Raw genomic sequence first — 19,943 nt, 5'->3', positions numbered from 1 at the left:
ATATTCTTATGCTTGGTGACAAATTGTTCCCACAAATTCAGATGAAAATTCATTCAAGATGAAGCAGTGGATGTATTATTCAATGTTTTTGTTCAGTATGTATGCCTATGGTTTCTTTTTTTTATCATGGGTACTACGGAAACACAGAAAAATCAATGCTTATACAATGATGAAGGGCATTTTTGTCCATCAGTTGCAATCAAATAGCATTGTTGTACCATCTCTCTCCCTTCTTTCTGCATGTCTTTTAAATCACCAGTGGTGAAATTCGTGTTCGAGGCACCCTGGACAGAGAAGTCACATCATCATATGACCTGATTGTAGCTGCCTCTGATGGGAATCTGGTAAAGAAGTTTGCTGTTGATATTTTACATTTTCATGCTCTGAATAATTGGGGAATTTTGAAATTGTATGGAACTGGGCCACTGTGATTTGAATTCATGTTATGGTAATGGTGTCACTTTAGTTGCTTGGGAACAAAGCCAGATATTTTGAATTGTTTCTGAATCAAATTTATTCAACCTTCAATTGGTAGCTTTGCATGACCTTTCAGACAGATTATTCTATCCCTTTGTTGTATTTTTTGAAAGTCCAGTTTTGCACTCTGTGAATATTCCACAGGTGTAGAATTGTTGTGTGTGGATTAAAATAATCTTGAATTCCTTCTATGGAACCATAGTCACACAAATTGTGACCCGCTACAACAAAAGGATCCGAAAGTCGGGGGAGGACAATTTTCTGAAAATGACATGACATTATTCCCTTACTCTTCCACTTTAATTTCATATATAGCACAACTCATAAAAGTACTCCGTTGTGGAGATGTCGATGATTTTATTAGCGCATGTCAAGTGGTTGAGGAAATCAGAGTTTCGAGGAAAACGCCTTCAAAGTTTTCCTTCCGATTCTATCGTGATCAAGGGGAGGCGAGACAGTTTTCACTGCTTGACAATAGAAGGTATGCTTCTAACAACCTCCGCAATGTTCATTCAAGCTTAGCGCCAGCTGTCTACGCACGACCAATCAGTAATCAGGATGCCACGCACCGACAAATAAGATCACTCCCGCGTTGCTAGGGGCGGAGTCTAGCTGCGGCGCTAAATCCAAATCTTCGGACACGTTTCTGTTATGTTGAAAGTCAGAAAATCATGGCATAGAAAAACGCTGATTTTTTGCCTTTCCTTTGATCATTTAGCTTCGAGATTTCGGCAGATGATAGACAAAACATTAGACTACAAAATTATGCCCAAAACAGAAATGCGATTGTTTTGACCAATTTTGATGATCTGACTTCAAACTCAATTTTCTCGGCTCAGCCGTCAGCGACTTTAGGATCCTTTTGTTGTAGCGGGTCACAATTACTCTAACACTGGAGAATTTGGTTGTGAGTTGGTGTTCAAACAGAAAAAAAAAAATTACAGCCCTACTTATGAAATCACTGCACTCTTATCAAATGAAGTGAGATTGATTACAATTGAAATCTGTTTGCTGCATTCATGTAGGATGACCAAATTATATTTAATCTGCTGATGTTCTTTTTAACCCTCCTCTCATGCAGACCTCAGAAGTCACTGTGCAGATCGTCATCAACGACGTCAACGATGAGCGTCCTGAATTCAACACCTCCTATCCTACCACCTTCCTCGTGGCAGAGCAAATAAGTAATGTCGAAGTTGGACAAGTGGTGGTAAGTTGATGGAAAAGTCCAGTTTGCATGGGAATATAGGAAAGAAGTATCATAACATTTGAGATTTGTACTACAGGTTGAGCAATAACTGAAAAACAAAAACAAAAGTCAGAGGTCCTGCCCTGGCTTACTTATGTAGATTGCATGAGGATGTAAAGTCAGTTGCACTTTCACCATACCACATTGAGTAATTATGATGCTAGAATGCTTTGGTATAACCAATGTCAATGTGGTACAGTTTATACAGCCTCATATGCTTGCTATATGACATTCTTTTTTTGAGGCAGTGATGAAATGAGTTCAGTGAAGTGGACAGTTTACAGATACGCAGCATTGCATGAAACAAACTCCAGGGGTGTGCAAGATATGCGTATTTATGGGAGCACTTTATTTACTAACTGTAAAACCTGACACATTTGCGGCATGAAACTTTGTGAATTGAAGCTGATGGCCTTTTTTTGCGAATTGCCACTGGCATGCAATGTGTTGTGTAGACAAACACTTTATGGTGCATTTTACTTTCGCGAATCTTAGCTCCTGGCTAAAGTCAGGAAAGTTTCATGCAAGAAGAGACATCAGGTTTTACAGTACGAGGTGTAAATATTTATCATCAAATCAACTCCATACTTGGATTTATACAGGCAACAGATGGAGACCAGCCTTTCACAGGAAATTCCCGCATCCAGTACTCTTTGGAGTCGGACACATTTCGCATTAACGCCATCACTGGCTACATATTCGCCAACTTCCCTCTGGACCGGGAGCAGCAGGACCGCTATGAGCTGGACGTCGTTGCCAGTGATGCTGGCTTCCCTTCCCTGAGCTCAACACTGACCGTCACCGTCATCGTACAGGACATCAACGACAACCGGCCCATCTTTGATCCTGAGGAGTACGAAGTCGACTTGCCTGAAGACATGCCTATTGAAAACTTCCTGGCTCTTCAGGTGAGCTCCAGTGCATGTAGACTGAAGTAAAACTTTCAAACTACTTAGAATGTCAGAAAAGAAAAAAAAATGTAGTTGAAATTAATGATGAGCTATTCTTGTCTTGTTTTGATAAAATAAACCAATATCTATCATTTATCCATCTATCTATTTATCTATCTGTCTATCTACATCTCTATCCATCCATCTTTCTATCTATCTATCTATTTATCTATCTAAACATGGCTAATTGACACATTAATAGGTTTGGAATGCATGGTACTCTCTGCATATTATTTTTTTTTAAGTTTTTAAGTTATTAAAGGACAAGTCCACCTTCATAAACCTGTCGATTGAGATAATGCAGCAATGATAGTAGAACACATAGGTGAAAGTTTGAGGAAAATTGGACAATCCTTTCAAAAGTTATGAATTTTGGAAGCTGGCTGTGAAGACTACTGCAGCTTGTGATGTCATATGTGTACAACAATATGAAGAAACTATAAAGAAAATTCAACATATTTTCACTTTTCTCGCATAATAGAAGAGCACATGACTTGCCTCTTTCAGAAGGCAGGGGGAGTAATATTACCCTTAACATATGTCTGTAACAATTTGAGGGAATGCATACTTTTTTCAAAAAATAGAATTTTGTTGAATTCTCTTTATATTTTCTTTATATTGTTGTGCGCATGTGACATCATCAACTGAAGTAGTCTTCTCATCCAGCAGTGACTGCACAGAAACTTAAAAAATTCATAACTTTTGAACTGATTGTCCAATTTTCCTCAAACTTTCACTGATGTGTTCCACTTAAATTGCTGCATTATCTCAATAAACATGTATATGAAGATGAACTTGTCCTTTAACTGGATGAAGAATTTTTCCCAGCATGTAATAATGCACTCAGATATCACACACACGTATACCAGGGCGTATAGATGACTGTGACACTTTAAATAACAAACTACATATCATCAAAACTAGCCACTTTAAGGTTATTATTCTGAAACTGATGTGGAAATCAGCATCAAAAAGTATTTTGATATTAATCACACCCGTTTTATTCAGTCTCTGTGTGCATACAGGTTGGTTTATATGAAATAGCTATATTCTTTTGACCCTAGAGAGTCCTTGTTTTTCATTACAAAGAGAAAAAAATAGTGTGTATAGGAACTGCTTCTTTCATTTTCCCATCAACCAAATGGTACTGGCCCAAGTGGTATCAAAAAGTGGGGAAATATTTTCCACCCTCTCTTGGTGCACTCCAATAAAAAAAAAATGGCAATTTCTTGTAAAATTTACTGTTCAGTTTGTTGAAAGTATGCCAGCATTTGAAATGCTTTACTCAACCATAACTTTTCTGTTGTTGTTGTTGAATCTTTGTTTAAAGGCATTTGATCGGGATTCCATTGCTGGTCTGAGGTACAGCATCACTGCTGGCGATAACGACATATTTAGCATCGACCCGTTGTCAGGAAACCTCTCCCTCCTCGTCCCACTGGACTATGAGATGGGACCGAGGATGTACTATCTGGAGGTAACAGTCACTGATGTGGATGTGGATGGATCTAATCTGACCGCCATAGCCAATGTTACTGTTGTAGTCATGGTGAGTTTAATCATTTAAAATCACACTGATTAATACTGTATGCCTGATTGATATTGACAATTTTTCATATGAAATGCAATTTGAAGTTTAATACATAAATTCAACTCATTTATCATATGCAATAGGTATGGACATATGAATGTAAGAGCATTATGAGTGTATACAGTGTATCTCTTTCTGAATAACTCATGGGCATGGTGTGTGTCACTACTACTAAGTACTACTACTGCTCTTTCTACTATGACTCTTATTACCACTGCTGCTGCTAATTAAGGTGATAATACTGATACCTCCACTATTACCATTGCACTACTTACACTACTTCTGTACTTCTGCTACAACTCCTCACCCTTTTGTCCTACAATGAAATTGATGACACACTGGATCCTAATGTTTGGCAAGTACACCATACCACAGCTGTTTTTCAGTAGTTGAGAGCACTGTGATGAAAAGATCAATGACCTCTGCATTGAAAAACAAAAACTGTAGACGTATGTAGTGCTATATGAATGCAAATGCTTATAAACTGTGACTCTGTGGTTCTTGTTTTCTTCTTTCCTCAGGATGAAAATGACAATGTTCCTGAATTTGAGGAGGAAAGTTATTTTGTGGTTGCTTCACGAGAGTCAGAAGTCGGAACCCTGATCATAGCAAACATCACGGCACTTGATGGTGATTTTTCAGTAAGTACTCTACCCAGGTTGCATTTCATACTTCTACGTCTGTGATATATATGTAGGCTATGATGTAAATGATACATTTTGAACAGATTTGATACTCAGTACTCCTGTACATTATATAAATGATGACTGGCGGGGGAGGGAATATACCGCATGTTCCACCCGAAGGGTTTGAAATGCTATTGAGGGAGGTTATAAGTATATAGTATATGTGACAGTGCACCTCAAAACAAACAAAAAGTCGCCAGATATGAATTTTTAGTTAAGACCATATTCTGAAAGACCAGACTTTAAGCTTTAAAATGATGTATAACTCAAATCAAATGGACTCTCCTAACCTATCCAAATATTGGAAAGAAAGCACAAACTCAGGAAAAGTGTGAACTGAGAAAAGAGGCTCTGAAGTACAGTGTCTATTCAAGCGCTTAATCTTTACCAAACCGTGCTGGCTGTGCGATGAATGGGACAAAAAACAGGAAGTAAACCACCAGAGTAACAACAATGAAGAGATTATCAGATTAAACTGAAATTAAGCATGCCTCATTAACACATTCTGTCCATAATTAATGCCAACTTTTAAAGCAGTGGCACTATTTTTTCAAAAGTTATTAGAGTTGAAAGTGAAGAGTGTGGACAAGGTTTTTCAGAAATGAAAAAGGGATTCGAAAGACGCACCTAATCACACTATTCTGCCAAAAAACGGTAATCGGATAAACTGCTAAAAAACACACTTTCCTGCCCGTTTTATGATACCAAATTTTAGCATAATTTAAAAGAAGACCCGCTCTTTCAGAAAATATGAAAAAGTCAAGTTCGGCTAGGTTGACCCATTTCACTTATTTTCAGTCCTCACGCAAAATCAGTGTGTGCGACTTTATGTTCGTTTTGAGGTGCACGGTCACATATAGCCTCCCGAAATAGCATTTCAAACCCTGAGGGTGGAACGTTTGGTACATGTTCCTGACTACAAAAGTCATCATCTGTTATATTGTATGGGTTAGTCAAATACGTCAACGTCAACCACCAGCACAACGCACTCGATCGCTCGCTTGCGTGTTGCAGAGCTGCAGAGCCAAATTCACTGTGGTCCTAGGCCTTCTGTCATTTGTTACGTGAAAATGTTTTCCCATGGGAGAACATAACAAAAATGTTCGCCCATGGGCGAACATAATGAATTTGCCTCCATCACGTGACTGTGTTTAGCCAATCACTAACCGTTATTTGACTAACCCATTTGATATAACTCTTTGTGTGCCTGCCACTAGGTGTGAGCCACATTATTTTGAGACCACTACTCATGAGCAATTTTTGGGAAAAAAAAGTTTTTCAAAGCCATGCAACTTTTGAATAAGTGTTTGTGTTAGAAATTCAGCACAGCAAAGTTGTAAAGAAAATTGCAAGCTTAGCAATGATGTATGGTAAAATGTTATGACCAATCTATGACTATATGATGCTTTCATTGTACTGTGGCCTATTACAATTTATCCATTGATTTTTGTGTGGTTGTGTGTTTGAGTGAAATATGCAAAGTTGGCAAGCCATTGACCGAGTCGGGAGTGTGCATTGAACATGGGAAGCAAAGAGTTGAATGTGCATAATTTTGAAAAAAAGAAGAAAGATTTATCAAGTGGCACTTGTGGCGGTGTTAGCAGTTTCATCTACCTTTCGAGAAGAAATTGAAACTCTTTCACACTTTATTCAGACTGAGTTCAGTTTGCCAATCAGTGTAAACTCAGTGGAGTATTATTCATTTTAATCCAGGATACTCCAAATGGTCACGTGACGTACAGTTTTGTCCCACCCTCAGAGCTGTTTGAATTCCCAGACCCCACCCAAGGGGATGTCTACACAGCAGCCAGCCTTTATAATGCATCCATGTGGCAAAATGTAAGTACACAGTGTATATATACCTATATGAATTCAAATATGTACCTATTTATGCACCAATTTAACTAATGTTTTGGTATCACTTCAAAAGGTGTGTTTCCCTAAATCTACTTCTATCTTTACATTTTAGCTCCTTGAATTCCTTTCAATCTAGCCATTGGTGATCAGTACACCAGGCTGCAGTTATGATGACTGAATCCACAGTCTGTTCAAATGAGAAAAGGATTTGACACCAAATAATTTGTATGATAGTGAAGAAACTTTGCTTTACAGACACGGAATGAAGCAAAATACTCAGAACAAACACTGTTGGCATGTCTTTGCAGTTGCATTCCAGCAATGGCAAGGAAAAAAGAAGTAGAATTATGTTTGTATAATGAGCTGTATAGTTGACTGCATTTATAGGTTAGCTTTGATTAGTTCCAATAGGAAACCAATAGAAACCAGCAGAATCAACAGGAACCAATAGGACCCATAGAAGACCCTGTATATGGCTCCAATGCTGCATGCACCTTGAAACCAACAGAAACCAACAAAACAAATAGGACCATTTAGGCCTAGCTATTAGACATCCTGTTGGCTTGAAGTCTATGGGTTTCTACTGAATTTCTTATGGTCTTTATATGTAAGCAATTAACAGCTGTACTTCTGGATGGAGTTTCTATACTGGGTCCAAAAAGAAACCAGCATGAACCAACAAAACCAACAGAAACCAAAAAAGAGCTTCTTCTTGGATTTCTGTGGGAGTCTATGCGATTTTTGTCCAGGGTATGAGCAAAGATCCTATACTCCATAAGATAATCAACTCTCCTGATTTTACACGGCCGCTGGTGAAATGGAAGTGGCTGCCACTCGCTAGCATTGAGCGAGTATAGATCGAACAAGTGTGAGCCTTTTGCAAAGGCAGCTCGCAATAGTTTGTAGATGTGCACAGTCACAGCGAGTGTAGGTTAGCGACCTGCGAGTGGAGCTGTGCGAGCTGTGTGCAAGTCTATCGCTCGCTGTGACTGGAAAGGTGAAACAAAAACTCACTGTGCACAGTCTTTTGGAATTGAAATAATGATAAACCTGCTGATGGTTTTGTGTAGCTATTGATGCAGTTTAATGCACTGCACCAATTCTTAGGTTTACTCATGATTCTTTACAGAAAATTCCTTCTTTCTTGTCTCAGCCCGTCTTGGTCCTCCACAAACATATCGGGAAAGTACAGCTCACTGGGAAACTTTCCCCGTTCAACGCTAGTTGGCGCACTTCTTAAAAATCCCACAATTCGAAGTGGCAGTGTTTCACTTTTCGACTGAGAGTTGACCATCTAATGTAGTGTGTAGGATATTTGTCCTGGTTATGAGTAGTGCTGATCTTTTTCCTCGTTTCTCATCATCTCTTCTGCCACTTCTAGCTGACAGTGGTGGCTACTGATGGAGGAGACCCAGCTAATTTTAGGGCTGTTCCTCTCACCATCCTACTACAAGTGGAGAACCCAGTCTTCCCAGAAAATGTCATAACGTAAGTATATAGGGGTCACCTCTTGATATTTTCTGGTAAGCTTTATGATAAATTGTACTTCATAGCTATTTTGACCAGCGAAGGCTCTGGCACAACCACATCATGTGCAGATTTAGTCTGTTTGTACTGGAGTGAAAGAGTGCGTGAAAGGAGTATTAGCATTGGTTTGCTTATTTCTAATTTCCACTTATTTAGGTCAGTGTATAACATCACATGAAATAAAAAGCTGTCACTGTTATATGTATGGAGAGGTGTCTTTCACCAAACTTGAGCCATGAGTGAAAATAGTGTCAAAGTGGGATTTAAATGTATGTGGTGAGAGGTTCTTAAATGAGACACTAACCTAGCAGATTGAGTTAGGTATATACATGGTGTGTGTATCATGGTTGAAAATGCAATCTCTTGATATTGATATGCTTTGCTTGAGAGACTATAGGCGCGGTCAGACTGGCAAAAGATTGAGAAGATTAAGTTCGCGATCTTTAACCCTAACTAGGCCGGGGGGGGGGCCTCCGAGGCCCCCCCCTCGACGTTCCGCACGATGTCTCGCTAACGCGAAAAGCTATCGCCGCGACGTTTCATTACTTTTTTCTGTTGAGTCTCCCGCATCTTTTGACACCAAATTTGCGATGCCCGGGCGCACGGTTCCGAAGTTTCGCATAAATATGTACATGCATGTCAGACCAAAAATTGCTCAAAAATGTGAATTCGTGTACAATTTCAATGGAAACTGTGCTTACAGTCAAATTTCATAAAAGCATGATTATTTTGGGGTTTTATTGATTAAAATCAATCAATAACATATTTTCTTGTTCGGAACAATGTCGTGGACAAGTTTCATCGAAAAAACAATGAAAAACATAAAGTCGAAAAAACAAAGAAATACATAAGAAATTCAAAAAACAATAAAATACTTCAGAAATTTTTTTGGATGGCTCAATTTTTTTCTCTTATATTTGCTTAGGACACTAAAAAGAATATTTACACAAAAAAAATGTGCCCATTTTGAGCTTTATTTAGTGATTTATACCAAATTGTCTGATTTCATGCATCATTATGCATAAATTAGCATAATTTAGCATAAATGATAATCTTTTAAAAATCTAACTTCGTAGTACTTTAGATTACATCATAGGCAATGTGTGTGCCAATTTTCGTCGCGATCGCGCGGTTGATGGCCGAGATCTGGAGGGGGGGCCTGGGAGGCCCCCCCCCCCCCCCCCCCCCGGCTCTATGATCTACCTAAATAGCCCGGCCTAGTTAGGGTTAAGATCTCCAAGTTTTGCCAGTGTGACAGCAAACTTCCCGCGAAACTTCTCACAAAATTTCTCGTGAAACTTCCCACTCCAACTGGGAATATTTCCCCCACCCTCGCCAAACTTCTCGATCTGTTTGCTGGCAGTGTCTCCGAAGCGCGAGGCCATTTTCATGTACAGATGTAATTGTTATGTCACAATCACTAGCCATCAAATGGCGCGCTCTTTCTTTTGTCTTGCATGCATGTACCAATGACCCAAACTTCTGGATCCAAGTTTGGCTGCGAAGTCTTTGCGATCTTAACCCTAAAAAGACTGGGGGGGGGGGGCCTAAAAGGCCCCCCCCCTCGACATTTCGCGCGATTACTCTGCAACACGCAATGCTCTTGCCGCGATGCTCTATGACTTTTTTCTTTCGAGTTTCCCGCACATTTTGACACCAAATTTGTGACGCCCGGGGGTACGGTTCTGAAGTTACATAACTTTTTGTACATGCACGTGAGGCCAAAAATGGCTCAAAAATGTGATTTTGTGTACAAAGTCAATGCAAATTGAGTTTTTTCACATGGCTCATATAAATATGCTTAAACAATGGCTAAAATTAATTTGTTTTAGGAGTGTTATGCTTCAAAAAGTGTCTGCCACAAATTTTGTTAAAAAAACAACAAAAACAAAAGGTCGAAAAAACAAAGAAATACATAAGAAATTCATAAAACAATAAAATAGATAAGAAATTAATTTTGATACCAAATTTTTTTTCAAGTACATTTGCTAAGAATGCCACTAAGAATAATTAGACCTAAAATGAGCACTTTTGGAGCTTTATTTACTGATTTAGATCAAAGAGTCTGATTTCTCGCATAAATTAGCATAATTAATCAAAATAAAATAAAAGAAGACTATTTTGTAAAATTTGAATATACGATCTTGTAGATTACATCGCACACTACCATTGTGCAAATTTTCGCGGCGATCGCGCGATCCACGGCCGAGATCTTAAGGGGGGGCCCTTTAGGCCCCCCCCCCCCCCCCCAGTGCCTTAAATGAATATAGTGTCCATCAAAGAGCATGTTTAACTTACCAGTGAGTAAAATGTGTAGGGTAAAGGAACATTGAGACAATATCTACTTACCAAGGGGAATTTAGTGTAAATCCCTCATCTATCTCTGTGACTGCAGTGTAAATGACATCATGGAGGAACAGGCGCCAGGGATCGAGGTCGTTGTCGTCCAGGCTTTCGCCAACGAGGGGGACATCGTGGAATACCAGATTATCGATGCCACTGATATGAGTAAATATAAACTTGTTTAATTCGGACCTGGAAAGTGTTTTAGTCAAACATATGCATGACATACTTTATATGCTTCTCTGCAATTGCACTGGAAAACTGAATAAATAGACAAGTCAAATTTCTCAGGCAGCATGTGTCTATTCTTTTCTATCAGGAAATGACTGGACATTAGAGCAGTGCAAATGGGTTGCACCAACCTTTATTTGTTATTGAGTATACTGTGGGCCCCAAAATAAAGGACACAAAAAATGCCTCTCTATTTTTGCACTCTGAAAGTAAGGGCGAACACCCTTTATTTTGTGATGTGATTTACTCTTATCAAGATTCTGCTGTGAATAGCTTTTTATCATATGCTAAATCTGATTTCTTTTTTTTTAACCTCTGTTTGACAATAAGCTGCTTTCATGCTGAATCAGACTGACAACGAGGCGACAGTTTACACCAACAAGACGCTGGACAGGGAAGTGGTCAGTAACTACTCAGTGGTCATACAGGCATCCATTGTTGACCAGACGGCCTCTGATGACCAGCCAGCTGTATCACAGAGGAGGAAGAAGCGTGCAACGGGTAGGTTTATAGATCTGCCAAGATTCTTGCTATCTGATTGGTCGACTGCTAATCATGTGACATGGTGAAAAGTACTGTTGCACGCTGTCATTGTAGAGCGTGCAATTTTAGTTGAGAAGTTTTGGATAATATGACAGTATTTCTTCTTATTTACTCCCATGAAAGGCAAAGAAGAAAAAGATGTCAATGTCATTCTTATTGAATAGAGAAAGCAATGCTCTCCTGCATTATTCCCTGACTTGCTGTTATCAAAAAGTGCCATAAAATCTCTATGTCTTTGTTTAAAAGTTTGACAGGGTAATCTGATTTTATTTACTGATTTTTTTTTTTTTTTTTTTTGGGGGGGGGTCAGTATTGTCTGTCTAAGACCACTTCCAATAAGACAGTGGACCATTTATGAAAAAATGAATTGATGATCCATAGTTTCAGGAAGTAATTTACAGAATGTCCAAGCAGAATTCTGCATATTTAACCCATGTCTGTCTTCCCCATCTCTCCCTGCTCTTTCGTCATCACACAGAGCCGAGCGACCCTAGCATTCTCTACATCTATGTGTTTCTCCAAGACATCAATGATAATGCTCCCGTGTTTCCGAGGGAGTCCTACTATGCTGGGGTGTCATCTGTGGCTGGAGTGGGAACTGATATTATCATTGTGGAGGTTAGGAGCTTCTTTATTTTCTTCAATTTTATCTCTCCTCTCTGATCTCAGTCTCCTCTACTAAGACTGACATCCTAGCAAAAATATCGAAAGGAAATGAGACCCGAATATGCATATGGATTGAGTGAACGTAGCATTATAAGGATATTAAGAATTAGGATATAGATAGAATTCCACGAAGTTGAATTTCCTCAAATTGTTTTTAACATATGTTAAGGGAAATTATTCCCCTGCTTTCTGAAACGGGTGAACTACCTGTTTTTTCATTGTGCTAGAAAAATGAACATATACATACTTTTTTTATCGTTTTTCTTACTTCCATAGTACACGTGCACTTTAAGGTAGCAGCATGCATAGATTTGTTGAAGGATGAGCTTAGGGATCAAGAGAAGATTTGACTCCTGGATGGATGGATGGATGGATGGAAAGAAAATTTGAGTTCACCTCATCAAAAACATCAGTTGCCATATGTGGATAACAATCAATCGCCATTTTGATTTATATTGTGTCCCTTTTACTAAACCTTATCTGAGTTTTGCTATCCCATTTGAGCTATTCATTTATCACAAAGATGATTATGTTTCCTAGCAAGTAGTGTTTGTGCTAGCACTGTATGTGTGTCAATTTTGGTTTAATAGCAATTGCTGTGCCAGCTGATTCATGATGGATTTAACAAACAATGAAGAAAGGAAGGAGTTGATGGTTATTGTACCATGTCACATCCTTTTATTTCACATCAGAAACAGTCAAAAATGGGGGGTCATCAAATTCAATGTTTAATGTCTCATGAAGTGGATTATGCATTTTTTAGTTCAGTTTACCTTGCCTTCAATTAGACATTTTTTGGTAGTTACTTTCAAACAATGAGATTTACCGATACTAATTGATGATGACAATAGTTACTACTGGTGTGTTTAATTTTTGTGTGATACTCCACTATAGGCCATTGATGCCGATGTTGGTGCAAACAGCCTGGTGACCTACTCACTGTACCAGGTTAACCAGGCAATGGCGCCCTTCAGGATCAATCCCTCCACGGGACAGATCACCACTACCAGGAGTCTGGAGGATGAGGAGGCGGGCAGCCAGTTTGAGTACATCGTCATGGCGAATGGTCCCGAGGGGCTCTTTGAGACGGAGGAGACCTCCTTGAAGGTGAGAGCTCATTTTCTACCCTCTGTGAGACCATAGGTATGTCTGTATTGAGAGAGTCTGAAAAGGTTTGGCAAAGGATAGTTTCTTAACATTAACTTTTCATGTATATGATAAATAGTTTGTTTATCCTCCAAAAAGCACAATACTATATTGATGATATGACAATGAATCTTTTTTTTTTCTTTTTTTTCCCAAGTGAACTACATTGTACATGGTTATTCTTTAAGTTCACTTTTTTTTTTTTTTTTTGGGGGGGGGGGGAGTCCTTCAATCTGTCACATTGATGTAAGGTAATGATTTTATATTCCATCCTACAAATTACTATCACATCAAGCATTTTATTTTTAAAAGTGTTCTTATCAAATAAAATTTGAAGAGATAGTGCGTGTAAGTGAAAGAAATAACGTAATGCTTGCTTCATGTTTGTCTACAGTGTGTAACACATTCCCGATGTAAATTGTGATAAAACACATAGTGTATATTGCCCAGAAACATACGTGATTTTAAGTCTAATATGTTGCCATGTCCTGAAACTAACTGCTGGTGAAAAAGGCATACTGATATTTTCGATGTCATGACTCTGATCACAATTGCCTCAATGTGGGATTATTACGTTTTACAATTACATGAATTCACTTAACTCACTATCATGACAATGTTTGGGTCATTATTTATTATATATGTGCTCATAAAGTCCCTTCACAAGTTACAGCTGTGGGTGCCAATATGGTACAGTGAGGTTGTAGATGCGTTAAGTAAGATGAGATTGACCTGCTAGTTATCCTGGAGATCCAATTTTCACTACCCTAGATTTCCATGATTGACAACTCACACCGTGCCATCCTCGGAGGGGACATCGACCCAGACACTATGCGCCTCCATGAGGACATCCTTGCCCAGGAGCTCTCCACAGTCCTAGGGGCAGTGGTCCACATTGAGGATGTCGGTCAACGCGAGGTGGGCAACGGGCTGGACCCCACGGGATCGGACGTCCTCTTCTACGCTATCAACGATGAGGGGAACCCCTTGACTGGCTCCAGCATCGTAGAGTGAGTCTCATGATTGAGTTTGAATCCTGCGTAGTGCATTCATCCTTAGATAAGATGTTTTGCCCACAATGTACCTCTTGACCCAGTGTTTATATGTGGGTGCCTAGCAATGACGGGGTAATGGTATGGTTAGAGCCCTTTTCACAGAGAGCATTGTTAACACTGGAGAGGCTACCCTGGGTGAATAAGATCAAATTGTTATGATTGCATTTAACCCGTTGAGGACAGGCTGATTTTGCTACAGCACACATTTCCCACAGACACCTGCCCGAGTATACTCAGGACTAGTCCTCAACGGGTTAATACTTCAGGACTTGTTGGATGATGTGCTACGTTTGCATTCTTCACTCAAACTCAACAATGTATTTGACAATTCATAAGAGGGCAGTTGGTTGTAACTGACATTTGCTGGGCCAATTCCTATATTTTGCTTTTGATGTAAGGTTTTACTCTCTTTTCACAGTAATGTCAAATTGGGAAATTTCAGAATATTTGCAATTCCTTCAAATGTACTGTTGTGTGCCTGTATATTACAGTCTGACTGAGTAATTTGTATATTAGAAAAAGCAAACCTGTAATTTTTTATTCATATTTTCTTCTGACAAGGTAATATGAAAGTGTCCATGATTCTGGAATTACTTTCATCTGTTTTGCTGCCTGTAATGCATTGATATTTTCCCTAATGCTCTTTGAAACTTCCTTAATTTTCATGTGCAAATGTTACTAGCAATGGTAATACTGCAAACATAAAAATAATGATGATGCAGTAATGATAACATCTGGCTTTTATTTTTCTCATCTGTCGAATGTCTGCAGACTGCTTCTCTCCCAAAACAGCACTGTCAGTGCAGCCTACTCAAACATCGTGCCCAACACAACAGTGACCAGCATTCGCTCTCCACTGCCCCCAGCGACTACCCCTGTCCTAACACCCGGAGAGGGGCCCTCTGTGGAAGCCATTGCCCTGATCTGCCTTGCCTGTGTCCTCTTCATCTGTGCAGTCATCGCCATCAGTGTCATCATCGTTTCATGGAAGAAGTGAGCAATGTCAATTGACCTTTGACCTCTCCATCTTCAACACAGACCTAACTCTCATATTTTTAGTAACCCATGTTTGTGATATCAAGTGCACCACAAGTTAACACTGTTCAATCACTGGGACAAGTGCCGCTAATATTATAAACATTTTCATACATGTAAATGTACCTGGTGGTATATTGTTTTCCTTTTGCAGGAAAACAATGCAAAGTTTTACTAAATCCTTACTTATATTAGACTTGCACAAAGACTTAACTCCTTCACTTGCACCTTTCAGGCCATATCAAAGTAAATGTAATAATACTAAAACAGAAAAAGATCGAAGGTTGCCTAAAAACTTGGTGACTTGGAATTCTGTGATCAGTCCCCTTTGTTTCAATAAATATCTCATGGTATATCTTCATAGATTTCTTTGTGAATTGGTAATGTCCTTCAATTCACGAACAGTTTCTTACTTTCTGTGGCGTATTTCTTGCACTGAAGTCTCATGACTCATCTCTTGTGTGACTTCACTTTTCTCTCACTCGCACGTAATCTTCAGACGGGAGATGGAAAAAGAGAAGGCCGGTAGGATGTACCTGCCTGCTCTCTACAACTCCTTCAATCCTTACGGGAATGGAGATGACATGGAAATGTAAGTGCAAGAATGTGAATTGCATGAAGACAGACTCTGTGAACAGTTATCTCGTGTTTTGGGTTTCTTTGTGGGTTTTTTTTTTTTTTTTATTTATTTATCCTGGAACAAAACATGCAAAATAGTGTCACATTTATTTGATGAAGGATTAAAAATGGAATCATAGCTATTACTTGATCAAGATATACTTTTACAACAGATTTTTTGCCTGGATGTTAGAGATGAAAGGACTCAACAAAAAAAAAAAAAAAAAAAAAACTTTGTGGATATTTGCTATACAGTGGACCATGCTTGCTTGCGTCAACGTTTGCCCAGTGACTCAATATTTGCTAGTATCATGTGGTGTAATGTAAAAATAACCCCTCTTGCAACGTGATGCAAATTCGAATACTCTCTTCCATTTCAACTGATATTTTTTTTTAATTACATTTTCATCAATTAAGACATCATGTTTTTGATGATACTTTAATTTTGAGTAGATTGCTTTTTGTTGTTATTCTTTTGACACGTGCAGTGCATTTCTATCTACTGCTTTTATATACTTATGTTATTTTCAATCAATTTAACCTAATCTTCCTGAGATCAAAACTGTTCATCCTTCCTACTTCATTTCACACTAATTTACCTCAGTTGGCACTCCAGCTTTCCTTACATTTTTGCACTCACCTTGACTTCTATGTTTGGATTTTTGATATACTTTTAGGCATAGAGTGTACAACAGGGATGAATGAAAAGCTTCCAGATATTAAAAGTACATGTAGCAGTGGTTTTGGGAACAAAAATATGAAATTGCAACTTATTGACAAATTGCCCTACATTGACGTAAATAAGCGCTGAATTGATCAGTGTTTTAGTAGTAGCCATAATAAAAGAAATCATGGCGTAGTATATTCTCGAGCAGAATTCGAACCTACAACCTCCTGATCTTCAGACAGGCGTCATCTCCACTGGACCACCAAGCTCGTTCATGAATTTGAAAAATACTCAAAGTTGAATGTCATATGTTAAGTAGAGGAATAGGTGAAAGTGAACTTAGTCCTATCATTACAAGTAACCAAGCACTTCTGTCTGATGGTAACTGTAGTGACAGTGAATATAACCTGCCTTGTGCTTACGAAACTAGCTCTCTCATAATTTTGAAATCAACGTAATAGAAGCTATACAGTACCATCGTTGCTGCTGATGCAATTCTTGTACTAATCAGTCGTCAGTAATAGTTGGCTGATATGGTTTAAAAGGAGACATCATGAGACATTCTGTGTTTCAGAGAGGGAAACATTTCTGTATGTTATGGCCTGTACAGGGGTAAAATAAAACTTGCCTTTTAGTCATTTCATGCTGCTTTCTGCATCTCTTCACTATCTCCTCTGCGTCCAGGGCCCAGTGTCCTGACAAAGCTTTCTTGCCTTCCACGTAAGTTCCCTTCTGTAGTCCCTATCTGCTTGTACTCCTTTTTCTTTTTGACTACATCATTTGTAGAGAATCATATTGAAAGATGTATACCTCTGCATCAGTGGTTGCCAGGGGCAACATGTGTTTGCACTTATTTGCATGTTCATCTGTCCGTCTTGACTTCAGTTTGTTCAATTCCAACTAATTTTTCAGAAGTATATTGTAATAATAGAAGAATATTTCAGCACAAATAGCACAGGGTAAAGCAAGTCTGAGAATTATAGTCTTATTAGATTTTGTGTAATCCAACAATGGTTGTGGGTCAATGGTTGGGAGAGAATGCTGAACTTTCACTAAAATGGCACAGACCTACAATTGACAGGATTCATCATGCATAGTAAACTAGAGTGGTGAGCCAAGTTTATTTACCGATCAGAGTTTTGCCAAACTACTGTCACTGCCAAGGTTGAATATCAAGATATATTCTAGCCCAGAATTTCAGTATTTTTGTATTGTTGAAGGGAAGCTGTATTTGATGTCATTTTATCAAAACATTTACAGTTGTGGAGAATATACAGAAATTTTGGACAGATTTTGGCCAAGAGCTGGTGAGGGTCATTTGTAATAATCATGGTTAGATATCAAATTTGAGACAGAATGACTCTAAGGCTAGCCATAATTTCGTTTAAATGAGTTACTCTTGGATCAAGGTATAAAAGCCATTGTCTCTTTGAATTGAATGTGAATGACTATTTGATAGTAGAGTTTTGTATATCTGAAATACCCGATGGGTGAAATGATAAATGGTTTGCATAGACATTCAGCCTGCCAATCTTTCTTTGTCTTATCATTCTGGTATCATTTTTGTCGCTCTTTGTTGCCCTAACTAGTTCAGAACTACTCTGTCATCCCATCTTGTTTCTGCTTCCTTTATTTGCTATACTTTACTCATGCTGTAGTGATTCGTACTTAAATTATTTTGCATCTGAACTGTTGTGTTACCTGCCTTTAAAATGATATATCATTTAGAAGGCATATAACATTATTACTAACAAAAAACAATAGTATATTAGCGGATTGTACTGCTAATGTATCTGCTTCTATAATCTGTAAAATGAATAGAACCTAAAGACTCACATTCACAATTTGATGTTTGTATGTAACACATGCTTTACTCACTACTTAAACTTCACTTTGTATACCATTTGAGATTGATGTTATTTGATTTATGATATGATTGTTTTGTTGTGTTTGTTTCTTGTGTTTTAAAATCTTGCTTGATATTACATCATACATCATTTGCATGAATCACCTTATGTTTACGTCAGCCGTATTTGCCTACTGACTAAGACTCTTACAAGGATCATGAACATATTGCAGTGTAGTGACAAATTCAGCTACCCATGCTGACATATTCATTCTTAAACTGGTGACATAATGTGATTACACCATTTGTTTTCTTTGTATTCGCTTGTATATTAAATTCATATGAATTCATGCAAGAAGTGCCAAATAGTGCAATATCCCTTGTTAGCTCACCTGAGCCAAAGGCTCAAGTGAGCTATTGCGATCGCCCTTCGTCCGGCGTCCGTCGTCCGGCGTCCGTCCGTCGTCCGTTGTGCGTAAACTTTTACATTTTTATCTTCTTCTTGAAAACCCCAAGACCGATTTTCATCAAACTTGGCAGGTAGCATCCCTAGGGGGTTAGAAACTCAATTTGTTAAAATGGGCACCATGCCCCACCCAGGGGGCCCCCAGGGGGGCCCAAACCCCCCAAAATTAAGGAATCTGTAAAAATCTTCTTCTCTAGAACCAGAAGTGATAGAGCTAAGTTAGTACTATGAGTTAGTACATTGATGACTGTAGTTTCAAGTTTGTTCATGGCAGAATCAGGGGTGCCCCCCTTGGGACCCAGGGGAGGGGGGTGGGGAGGGGTCCTAATGGGGCCTAAATTATACATTTTCATCTTCTTCTTGAAAACCCCATGACCAATTTTCACCAAACTTGGCAGGTAGCATCCCTAGGGGGTTAGGATCTCAATTTGTTAAAATGGGCACCATGCCCCACCCAGGGGCCCGGGGGGGGGGGGGGGGGGGGGGGGGGGGGGCAAACCCCCCAAAATGAAGGAATCTTTAAAAATCTTCTCTAGAATCAGAAGTTATAGAGCTAAGATAATACTATGAGTGAGTACATTAATGACTGTAGTTTCAAGTTTGTTCATAGCAAATCCAAGAGGGGGCAGGGGGGGGGGGGTTGGGAAGGTCCAAATGGGGGCCTGAATTGTACATTTTCATCTTCTTCCTGAAAACCTCATGATGGATTTTCGTCAAACTTGGCAGGTAGCATCCCTAGGGGGTCAGGATCTCAATTTATCAAATGGGCACCATGCCCCACCCAGCGGGCCCCAGGGGGCCCCCAATCCCCCCAAATTAAGGAATCTTTAAAAATTTCGGCCCTTATTGTACATTTTCATCTTCTACTTGAGAAGCCTGGTCAAATTTTAGTAGAGCTGTGAATAATTTAGATTAGTGACTGCGTGAAAGGTGAACTTGCGATACTCAGGTGAGCGCTAGACCCGCGGGTCTCTTGTTACCTAAGGGACC

At 39.0% G+C, this 19,943-nt stretch overlaps 1 protein-coding gene across 1 annotated transcript in view; it reads left to right on the top strand.

Annotated features, from left to right (window-relative positions):
* The window catches only part of LOC140228940 (protocadherin-15-like), a 51,213-nt gene that overhangs the window by 22,642 nt on the left and 8,628 nt on the right, over positions 1-19,943 (top strand). Inside the window, exons 15-29 of the mRNA XM_072309204.1 lie at positions 260-344; positions 1,559-1,687; positions 2,329-2,634; positions 4,007-4,225; positions 4,789-4,908; positions 6,667-6,792; positions 8,192-8,298; positions 10,733-10,845; positions 11,242-11,413; positions 11,913-12,072; positions 13,015-13,227; positions 14,038-14,276; positions 15,093-15,314; positions 15,856-15,948; positions 17,326-17,361. Coding sequence (XP_072165305.1) covers positions 260-344; positions 1,559-1,687; positions 2,329-2,634; positions 4,007-4,225; positions 4,789-4,908; positions 6,667-6,792; positions 8,192-8,298; positions 10,733-10,845; positions 11,242-11,413; positions 11,913-12,072; positions 13,015-13,227; positions 14,038-14,276; positions 15,093-15,314; positions 15,856-15,948; positions 17,326-17,361 — 2,340 coding nt within the window. The remainder of the gene's footprint in view (positions 1-259; positions 345-1,558; positions 1,688-2,328; positions 2,635-4,006; positions 4,226-4,788; positions 4,909-6,666; positions 6,793-8,191; positions 8,299-10,732; positions 10,846-11,241; positions 11,414-11,912; positions 12,073-13,014; positions 13,228-14,037; positions 14,277-15,092; positions 15,315-15,855; positions 15,949-17,325; positions 17,362-19,943) is intronic.

The sequence above is a fragment of the Diadema setosum genome, chromosome 5 (assembly GCF_964275005.1).
Source record: "Diadema setosum chromosome 5, eeDiaSeto1, whole genome shotgun sequence".
Lineage (NCBI taxonomy): Eukaryota > Metazoa > Echinodermata > Echinoidea > Diadematoida > Diadematidae > Diadema > Diadema setosum.
Note: the sequence above shows the minus strand (reverse complement) of the source record. Positions and strands in the feature narration are given on the sequence as shown.